The 11,719-nt window shown below is 37.7% G+C and overlaps 2 protein-coding genes across 2 annotated transcripts; both read right to left on the reverse strand.

Annotated features, from left to right (window-relative positions):
* Positions 1-363: 363 nt before the first annotated feature.
* On the reverse strand, positions 364-4,979 carry LOC139946568 (uncharacterized). Its single transcript, XM_071944265.1, has one exon. The coding sequence runs from the start codon at positions 3,985-3,987 to the stop codon at positions 3,169-3,171; it is 819 nt and encodes a 272-aa protein (XP_071800366.1). The 5' UTR covers positions 3,988-4,979; the 3' UTR covers positions 364-3,168.
* Positions 4,980-5,075: 96 nt separating this feature from the next.
* On the reverse strand, positions 5,076-9,824 carry LOC139946081 (uncharacterized). The gene has a single exon (XM_071943685.1). The coding sequence runs from the start codon at positions 9,039-9,041 to the stop codon at positions 8,223-8,225; it is 819 nt and encodes a 272-aa protein (XP_071799786.1). The 5' UTR covers positions 9,042-9,824; the 3' UTR covers positions 5,076-8,222.
* Between the last annotated feature and the right edge of the window lie 1,895 nt (positions 9,825-11,719).

Here is an 11,719-nt window from a genome sequence, read left to right on the forward strand (position 1 = left end):
TGTTTCTGAGAACTTTCACTGGTACCTGGTAACCGATTGGGGAGATGGGATCAAGAACACGTTTGGTAATGTCTTTTTGTATGACTTTGAAAATTAATAGCCGTAAAACATTATAAATTTTTGTTTAGAAGCTTCCTATGCGGCTTATACTCATAACCATTATTGAGAATTGTTGAGAAATATTTTAACTTCGAAAAAAAAAAAAGATATCAGTTAACGCGACTATATTTTACTGAGAAGCGCTACCGCGGTAACGCGTCTCAGATTACCTAGGGATTCCTGATGAGCAAGGAAACTTTCATGGCAGGCACAAGATATGATACAATAACATTTATTTCAAACTGATTTGGGGTTATCTTTGTTGATAACAGGTAACCTTTCCTCCTTAAGGAGTTATTACAGCAACTTACAGCAGATGAAAAATGGTTTCATTGATTTATTACAACAACCGTCAACAACAACAGCAACAACAACAACAGCAGAAGCAGCAGTAGTAACAACAAGCCACGCCTTATACAGTTACAAAAAAGCCAGTCTCAACTTTTATCAATGTACGGACGGCTTTACTTGACTCAGAAAACAGAAGCTGGATAGGACTGTAAACATCACTTCTTCTTTTTTACAGAAAAAAAGTGAAATTAGAAAAAAACTTCAGAGAATGACTAATATTATACTACAATAATTGAGGTCATAAGTTTTGATAAACTAATATATTTATAACTTCTTTTTTTTTGCAAAGAATATTTAGATAGTGCTTTTAGGCTAATGAGGCTATTTAAAAAACTGTTGATTTACCAATGCAATCAGTCATTTCATTTTGAATTTACCAATAATTATAATGCCCCTATATACTAATCAAAATTACTAATAACTTTCGTGAAAGACCAATCTTTGAATTAATGAATTCAGGCCAAAGTTAAGTTGTGTTATAACGTGTAGAGGAAACTCGTAACCCATCCCCGTGAAAAACGTCACTCACAAGAAGCCGAGCTGTTTACAGGAAGCTTGGCAGTATTGTGAGAGACCATGCAATCTTTTTCTCACTTGGTGTATCCAACTTGCATAAAATAAAATCTGTGAAAATGTTGACACATGATTCAAAGTTGCAAGAATGAAATAAAAACACCACCTTATTCCACAATTTGTATGCTTTCAGATGCCTATAATAATAGATTCAGCTGGAGTCTTTTATTTGAATTTAAAGGGTATTATTATGTACTTTTTCTTAACAAAAAAAAACAATGTCCACAGATTTACATTAAACTTGCACAGTTTGAAGATTGTGATAGTAGAAAGCTTCCCTTGCAATTTTACTTACTGAGGTGCTGTAGTTTTTGAGAAATGAGTAAAAGTAATAATTTTCGTCTCAGTTTTAGCATGTTAAAACGTATTAACCAGTTATGCTATGGTTTTGGTATAATATCATAACTGGTTAAGGGGATTTTACATGCTAAAATAATTTTGGTCTCATGAGACCAAAATTATTTTGTGACTTGTTTTACTCATTTCTCAAAAACTACACAACCTTACTTAGTAATGTTTGAATGGAAGCTTTCCACTATCATTATCTTCAAATCCTGTAGGTTTAATGTCAATCTGTGGACATTTTGAAAAAGTACCCGATGAATCCTTTAAGTGAGAAATTAACTTTTTCTAAAAAAACTACGTAACTTCAGAGGAGACCGTTTCTCACAATGTTTGATTAAGTATCAACAGCTCTCTGCCAATTACCAGTAACTTTCTATGCTAAAATTCATTTTTAGTTTAGTTACCAAAAGTGTACGGTGCATTTACAGGTATGAATACATCTTCCAGACATGATAATAACAAATGTACGTCAAAAACAGAGCAAATACAAAATAACTTATACTTAATTGAAAGTAAAAGTGACATTACCTTCCATCGCCGGATGTAACAATGCAATGTATCATTTTGAAGCGGTTCCTGTCTTACCATTGTCTGATTGTGTGTGTTTCAATCATGTTGCTTTCGTTTTCTTGACAGCTTCGAGGGGGTGGCAATTTAATAGGGTCGGTGGTATTGAAGCACGTTTGATAATAATTGTCAAAACCCAGCTTAGTTGGTGTATCCAAACATAATTATAATAACAAGCCTGTGAAAATTTTGGGCTCATTGGTTATCAAAGTTGCAAGAGAATAATGAAAGAAAAAAACACTTTTGCTGCATCCAGGCTACTTTGTGTGATTTCAGGTAGAAATAATAGGCTTCAGCTGAAGTATTTTATTTTCAAAGACACTGGACACTATTGGTTATTGTCAAAAACCAGTCTTTTCACTTGGTGTATCTCAACATTATGCATAAAATAACGAACCTGTGAAAATTTGAGCTCAATTGGTCGTCGAAGTTGCAAGATAATAATGAAAGAAAAAAACCTTGTCACACGAAGTTGTGTGCTTTCAGATGCTTGATTTCGAGACCTGAAATTCTAAATCTGAGGTCTCGAAATCAAACTCGTGGAAAATTACTTCTGTCTCGAAAACTACGTTACTTCAGAGGGAGCCGTTTCTCACACTGTTTTTTTTATATATTTTTTTTTAACATTAACAGCTCCCCATTGCCCGTTATCAACTTAGGTTTTTTGCTAATAATTATTTTGAGTCATTATCAATAGTATCCATAGTGTCCAGGCTTAGTTGCTTGAGCGAAAACGGCAACAGGCGATCTTTGCTGAAATTAATTTAAAACGTTTTCAACAAAGGTATACCTTTCTCCGGTGCTTTTCATGTTTCGTATGTGGGAGCCCTATTTCTTAAATAACTATACCTTCTTAACATCGTGAGGTTTAACAAAGCAAACTCCAACACATGACGTCAAAGAGTTGTCTTTTGACACATGTCGTCGGCTTCTAGGTTTTCAAAACCTTGGGGTTGGGGCCTGATTGTGTATCGATAATTACAAAAAAAATCATAGGTGTACAATAATATCAATTCTACATATAAATGACAAACAAACATATTGAAAACAAGTTTTAAAATAGCATTAGAAAGAATTTCGCTCAACCTGATTCAATTTAACACCAAAAAACACCACTTTCTCACAAAGTACAAGAATTACCACTTTTATAAATTCCTTCAACGGGGCTCAGGGATCCCTTCAAGATGAATGGAGAAAATTAAATGTAATTCCTGAAATACTATTTCTGTGAATCTATTTAGTACAGCTTGCCGTATTGAAATACAAAACCAAGTAACAAACACCAGCAGATAATACAACAGTATATAATGTGAATAAAACAAACACTGCCAAGTATGCCCCAACACCCCATCTCCCACCAAGAAAGGTTGACATGTCCATACCACCAAGAAACGAGTTTCCCAAGCGTGCAGAACTTTTCACCCTTCGAGACAACTTCTCAACACTCAAGCCAGACCCGGAGGCCTCGTTCAGGCGTGTCTCCACTGCAGATTCAATTTCTCTGGCGTTACTACAGAATGAGAGTAGCTCATAACACATTGTCTTGGCAAACTCAACACAGTCATCCAGAAGGACTTTGTAGCGCTTAGGAGAAGCCCTCAGAATTGAAAGCTGGAGTCCGTGAATTGGTAACTGTTTGAATCTATGAATGTAGAATGACCTCTCAATACGTCCCTTTATCTCACTAAAATATTTCATCTTGTGGTGAATCTTGTACATCCTCTGCTCCACCGACTCGAAGCACAGCTCAGTCTCCCAAACGAACAACTGGCTGGGGATAGCGAATGGGTCATCTGGGACGTCTTTGAAGACGCCCAATGGGTCGCTACTAGGCGTAGGGGCGTTTGCTGGAACGCACATCACGAACGCGTGCCAGTCCTTGTTCACGCAAATGAAGACATCGTAGTCGGTTCTCTCTCCCGTGGAGAGAAGTTTCTTGATGGAGTTGGTATCATTGTTCCTGTGGGCGATCACTGTTTCTGTGTTAAGATCACCAACGTTGTTGACGTGGTAGGCCAATGGCTCGAACGAACGAAGGCTTCCTTCCACCATTTCCGGGCTGTTATTTTTTACTAGCTATCCACTGCAATGCAGTTTTAATAAGTGAAAATAACATACACCTGTGCCATAACACAGTATTACATTATGATCACAATTCATTCACCATTTGCAAACGGTCACACCTGATTAAGTGTGAATAAATGCACGAATGTTAACCATGCAGTGTGTGTGTGAATAATGTCATTTATTGAGAAGGCATTATGCACGCGAACTTTGAGCTCCCATAGGCCTACGTCATTTTTCTGAGAACAAAGCAAGTCGGGGAATTCCAGTTTACTTGAGCCATTTCGAAATCATGATTAAACTACATATAATATATATTATTATTGTTCACATTTTGTCAATACTGGTATAGTTCTTTAACAATAAATGTTGTGCACGAGTGTAGGCTATAGACTTGATTTCAAGAAGTCTGAGATCGCGCTCATTATTTTATCTGCATCAGCCACGCGAAAACCCTCCCACATTAAAGACAGTGGACACTATTGGTAAATGTCAAAGACCAGTCTTCCCACTTGGTGTATATCAACAAATGCATAAAATAACAAATCTGTGAAAATATGAGCTCGATTGGTCGTCGGAGTTGCGAGATAACTATGAAAGAAAAAAACACCCTTGTCACACGAAGTTGTGTGCTTTTAGATGCTTGATTTCGAGACCTCAAATTCTTAACTTGAGGTATCGAAATCAAATTCGTTGAAAATTTCTCGTATGTCACTTCAGAGGGAGCCGTTTCTTACAATGTTTTATACTATCAACCTCTCCCCATTACTCGTTACCAAGTGAGGTTTTGTGCTAATAATTATTTTGAGTAGTGTCCACTGCCTTTAATATAAAACTCCCATAATAATAGGCTAATGAACAAGAGGGCGCTATTTCAGTAAACTGGCTATCGGTAGAATAAAGGAACCAAGTCTATAGGCATACCTGTAACCCACTTTTTTGTGAACGGGAAGATCATCTCCTAAGTTCTATCTGGGCAGTCTGTCTCCCTTCCTCAGTTCCGAAACCCCCACCCCTACCAACACCTGTTCCATTTTGCCCCCCACCCCGCTCCATAATTAAGAACTTTACACATATTAACGCCTCAACTTTATGACATCTGGTTATCAAGGAGATAAGACTGTTGTTAAACATTCTTACATTTGGTGTGTTTTTAAAAACTTGTGTGAGCAATGCAATTTCTTCTTTTGAAGATCAATAAAGTTTTCTTATGTCTTATGTCTAAACTTTTGAGCTTCCTGTTTGGACCGGAAGTAAAGGTCAAATTCCGATATCTAAACAAATAAGGCCCTATGTCTTAATTTTGAAACAGTGTATTTTTTTCTACTTTTTAATCTCAGTATATTTTCCTGTAATTCGACCATGGACCATGGGAATTTTGTATTTAAAGAATAACCCATAATGAATGGGGAAAAAAACGATTGAATGACATAATCTGTTTCGAGAGGTATGATTTGTATTGAGTAAAAAGCATAGAATAACCGTTCCATAATAACACCTGATGACGTCACGATGAAAACAAAACGTGTTTTCTTACAACCCGTTTTTTAAAAGGATGGTACAGGACGGTATGTAACTTATCCCATTCAGTGCATTTAACGAAGACCATCAACGTACGTAGGAATAACCAATTTTGATCGTGCACAAAATTAATCATATGGCCTATTATACAGTAACTGCAAATCATCTCTCGAGTATGACTCCAAACATCAGGGTACACGTTGCCGTGATTGCGCAATCAACAAGCTAACCAAAGGTCCTTTTCGAAACCATATGCGTCGGCTTCAGATTCGGCTCCGGCTAGCTTGGCCCCGCGGTTGTTTTGACAATTTGTGCGTGCTTGCGTACGTGCTCATGGCTGAAGCCGAATCCAAAGCCGAAGCCGTGGAGTCGAAAAGGGCATGTGTAGTGTCCGATTTGTCAGCCATGTCGTGGAAATGCATTGTACTTGATGGACCGGGCAAAGGATCAAAGTAGGATCATCTTTTAGAATAAAGCAGCCAATCCGCAGCACACTAAAATTCCTTTCCTTTTATCTGAAAACTATTCATCGGTTTTCGTGCGTGACCTCTGTATGAATATTTAATTAGTCAAAAGGGCTTCTGGAATTCTGTCATTTTCCGCCTTCTGAAAAGTCTCAACCAAAATAATGTAGCAGTAAATTGAAACGAGGAGCATATCTGTCGTTTTGTATGAAACATATCGGTGCAACTCAAATTTTAAAAAGAGAAATTTGTACGTCTAAGGGGCTTAAAAAAATAAATTAAAAAAATAAATGGTATCCTTGTCCCTGTGGGCGATCACTGTTTCTGTGTTCAGATCACCAACGTTGTTGACGTGGTAGGCCAATGGCTCGAACGAACGAAGGCTTCCTTCCACCATTTCCGGGCTGCTATTTTTAACTATCTATCCACTGCAATACGGTTTTAATAAGTGAAAATAACATACACCTGTGCCATAACACAGTATTACATTATGATCACAATTCATTCACCATTTGCAAACGGTCACACCTGATTAGTTGTGAATAAATGCACGAATGTAAACCATGCAGTGTGTGTGAATAATATCATTTATTGAGAAGGCATTATGCACGCGAACTTTGAGCTCCCATAGGCCTACGTCATTTTTCTGAGAGCAAAGCAAGTCGGGGAATTCAAGTTTACTTGAGTCATTTCGAAATCATGATTAAACTACATATATATTATTATTGTTCACATTTTGTCAATACTGGTATAGTTCTTTAACAATAGTTGTTGTGCACGAGTGTAGGCTATAGACTTGATTTCAAGAAGTCTGAGATCGCGCTCATTATTTTATCGGCATCAGCCACGCGAAAACTCTCCCACATTAAAGACAGTGGACACTATTGGTAAATGTCAAAGACCAGTCTTCCCACTTGGTGTATATCAACAAATGCATAAAATAACAAATCTGTGAAAATATGAGCTCGATTGGTCGTCGGAGTTGCGAGATAACTATGAAAGAAAAAACACCCTTGTCACACGAAGTTGTGTGCTTTTAGATCGAAAAAACGATTGAATGACATATCTCTTTCGATAGATACAATTTGTATTGAGTAAAAAACATAGAATAACCGTTCCATAATAACACCTGATGACGTCACGATGAAAACAAAACGTGTTTTCTTCCAACCCGTTTTTTATAAGGATGGTACAGAACGGTATGTAACTTATCCCATTCAGTGCATTTAACGAAGACTTTATGTAAACGTACGTAGGAATAACCAATTTTGATCGTGCAAAATGAAAGAAAAAACACCCTTGCTGCATATAGGCTACTTTGTGTGATTTCAGGTCGAAATAATAGGCTTCAGCTGAAGTATTTTATTGTTAAAGACACTGGACACTATTGGTTATTGTCAAAAACCAGTCTTTTCACTTGGTGTATCTCAACATGCATAAAATAACAAACATGTGAAAATTTGAGCTCAATTGGTCGTCGAAGTTGCAAGATAATAATGAAAGAAAAAAAACCTTGTCACACGAAGTTGTGTGCTTTCAGATGCTTGATTTCGAGACCTCAATTTCTAAATCTGAGGTCTCGAAATCAAATTCGTGGAAAATTACTTCTGTCCCGAAAACTACGTTACTTCAGAGGGAGCCGTTTCTCACAGTGTTTTTTTTTTAAACATCAACAGCTCCCCATTGCTCGTTATCAACTAAGGTTTTATGCTAGTAATTATTTTGAGTCATTACCGATAGTGTCCAGGCCTAGTTGAGCGAAAACGGCAACAGGCGATCTTTGCTGAAATTAATTTAAAATGTTTTCAACAAAGGAATACCCTTCTCTGATGCTTTTCATGTTTCGTCATTATGTTGGAGCTCTAATTTGTTTTTAAATAACTACCTTTTTAACATCGTGAGGTTTAACAAAGCAAACTCCAACACATGACGTCAAAGAATTGTCTTTTGACACACGTGGGGCGTGGTTGTGTATCGATAATTAAAAAAAAAAAATCATAAGTGTACAATAATATCAATTCTACATATAAATGACAAACAAACATATTGAAAACAAGTTTTAAAATAGCATTAGAAAGAATTTCGCTCAACCTGATTCAATTTAACACCAAAAAACACCACTTTCTCACAAAATACAAGAATTACCACTTTTATAAATTCCTTCAACGGGGCTCAGGGATCCCTTCAAGATGAATTAAGAAAATAAAATGTAATTCCTGAAATAATATTTCTGTGAATCTATTTGGTACGGCTGGCCGTATTGAAATACAAAAACAAGTAATGAACACCAGCAGATATTACAACATTATATAATGTGAATAAAACAAACACTGCCAAGTATGCCCCAACACCCCATCTCCCACCAAGAAAGGTCGACATGTCCATGCCACCAAGAAATGAGTTTCCCAAGCGTGCAGAACTTTTCACCCTTCGAGACAACTTCTCAACACTCAAGCCAGACCCGGAGGCCTCGTTCAGGCGTGTCTCCACTGCAGATTCAATTTCTCTGGCGTTACTACAGAATGAGAGTAGCTCATAACACATTGTCTTGGCAAACTCAACACAGTCATCGAGAAGGACTTTGTAGCGTCTAGGAGAAGCCCTCAGAATTGAAAGCTGGAGTCCGTGAATTGTTAACTGTTTGAATCTATGAATGTAGAATGACCTCTCAATACGTCCCTTTATCTCACTAAAATATTTCATCTTGTGGTGAATCTTGTACATCCTCTGCTCCACCGACTCGAAGCACAGCTCAGTCTCCCAAACGAACAACTGGCTGGGGATAGCGAATGGGTCATCTGGGACGTCTTTGAAGACGCCCAATGGGTCGCTACTAGGCGTAGGGGCGTTTGCTGGAACGCACATCACGAACGCGTGCCAGTCCTTGTTCACGCAAATGAAGACATCGTAGTCGGTTCTCTCTCCCGTGGAGAGAAGTTTCTTGATGGAGTTGGTATCATTGTTCCTGTGGGCGATCACTGTTTCTGTGTTCAGATCACCAACGTTGTTGACGTGGTAGGCCAATGGCTCGAACGAACGAAGGCTTCCTTCCACCATTTCCGGGCTGTTATTTTTTACTATCTATCCACTGCAATGCGGTTTTAATAAGTGAAAATAACATACACCTGTGCCATAACACAGTATTACATTATGATCACAATTCATTCACCATTTGCAAACGGTCACACCTGATTAGTTGTGAATAAATGCACGAATGTTAACCATGCAGTGTGTGTGTGAATAATGTCATTTATTGAGAAGGCATTATGCACGCGAACTTTGAGCTCCCATAGGCCTACGTCATTTTTCTGAGAACAAAGCAAGTCGGGGAATTCCAGTTTACTTGAGCCATTTCGAAATCATGATTAAACTACATATAATATATATTATTATTGTTCACATTTTGTCAATACTGGTATAGTTCTTTAACAATAGTTGTTGTGCACGAGTGTAGGCTATAGACTTGATTTCAAGAAGTCTGAGATCGCGCTTATTATTTTATCGGCACTCAGCCACGCGAAAACCCTCCCACATTAAAGACAGTGGACACTATTGGTAAATGTCAAAGACCAGTCTTCTCACTTGGTGTATATCAACATATGCATAAAATAACAAATCTGTGAAAATATGAGCTCGATTGGTCGTCGGAGTTGCGAGATAACTATGAAAGAAAAAAACACCCTTGTCACACGAAGTTGTGTGCTTTTAGATGCTTGATTTCGAGACCTCAAATTCTTAACTTGAGGTATCGAAATCAAATTCGTGGAAAATTTCTCGTATGTCACTTCAGAGGGAGCCGTTTCTTACAATGTTTTATACTATCAACCTCTCCCCATTACTCGTTACCAAGTGAGGTTTTATGCTAATAATTATTTTGAGTATAGTGTCCACTGCCTTTAATATGAAACTCCCATTATAATAGGCTAATGAACAAGAGGGCGCTATTTCGGTAAACTGGCTATCGGTAGAATAAAGGAACCGAGTCTATAGGCATACCTGTATAACCCACTTTTTTGTGAACGGGAAGATCATCTCCTAAGTTCTATCTGGGCAGTCTGTCTCCCTTCCTCGCACCTTCTATCAGTTCCGAAACGAGGCTGATCCGGCCTCGTTTTGTAACCTCGTTGATACCTCGCAAAGCCATCTTCGACCCCACGGTATCGTGCGCGCGGTATAGTCTGTGGACCGGTGCTTGCATAAAGAGCCTTGGACAAGGCTAGTGTAGTGTCCGATTTGTCAGCCACGTCGTGGAAATACACTGTACTTGATGGACCGGGTAAAGGATCAAAATAGGATCATCGTTTAGAATAAAGCAGTCAATCCGCAGCACACTAAAATTCCTTTCCTTTTATCTGAAAACTATTCATCGGTTTTTGTGCGTGACCTCTGTATGAATATTTAATTAGTCAAAAGGGCTTCTGGAACTCTGTAATTTTCGGCCTTTTCTGATAAGTCTCAACCAAAATAATGTACCAGTAAATTGAAACGAGGAGCATATCTGTCGTTTTGTATGAAACATATCGGTGCAATTCAAATTTTAAAAAGAGAAATTTGTACGTCTAAGGGGCTTAAAAAAATAAATTAAAAAAATAACATTCACTCAAAACACGGCAGATTGTCCCGTTATGAATGTCGGCAACAGTCCCCAAATAGTATATATGGATCGTTTATTTCATATTCTTCCTGGGAATGTTAAAAGCGAGACAGGATCGTAGCTAGTCCAGTCAGGATACAACGATTTCCACCGGTAGTCCAAAACTCCCAAAACGAGAAAAAAACAACAATTAGACAGCATGGTTTTCCTGCACGGTGATTGGCTGACGATGACATCATTGATTTGATATGGCAGCCTGCTGTTTTTCGTGGGTGTGATGCCCCGACCGCCACGCCAGCAATAGTCATGACAACAAAAGAGCCTTTGTAGCATCGGAGCTGACCCCCAGATTCATCTCACCAAATAAGTGACCCTTACGATCTCCTTACCACTGTGGAAAGCGCAAACTGAGGTATGGGCACATTTCACGATCATCAGGGTTACGGAATTGAGCCGGATAAAAGAGTCCCGTGGGTCTTGATTTATTTTTAGGTCAGTTCCAAAATAACTCCCATTTAGATCTGACGCAGAATTTAGGTTTTTCCGAAAGTTAGTCCGATTAAAAAAAAAAAAAATATTTTAAAAGGCAATACCAAACCAAACCAAATCCAACATCCCGGAAGACGGGGTTTAAATGGAAACTATAAAAACTATTCAATGTCAACTCTTTGTTACAGTGTATTTGTTTTGTTATTTTATTTATTTAATTATTGTTTCGTGTGTATATAAAATTAAAACAAAATATTCAGTAGGCTCCTAAACACAAATAATATAGGCCTGTTATATATATTTTGTTGATATTGTATCAATATAAAAACATATTAGGCCAACAACCGTAACATTCTGTGTACATATAGTTTACTTCTATATGAAAATAAGTGTAAAGTATGTCACATTTTCATTGTTGTTTCTTTAGAGATAAAACTATTCCACCCGAGTAAAATGCCTGCGATTTTTTTTTCACCGGAATCGGGAAAGTACCGAGTATAGAGTGCTACTCACATCGGTGTATATGGGTAAAAACCCAAAACAAAAACTAATATTCTTTATCCCCGATGCAAATTTAACATCTATTATTATGTTGTGTATTATGCACCATCCCATAATATGGTATACAAATATTGACTGCTTCGAGTGATGA

This window comes from Asterias amurensis, chromosome 13 (assembly GCF_032118995.1).
Source record: "Asterias amurensis chromosome 13, ASM3211899v1".
NCBI classification, from domain to species: Eukaryota; Metazoa; Echinodermata; class Asteroidea; order Forcipulatida; family Asteriidae; genus Asterias; species Asterias amurensis.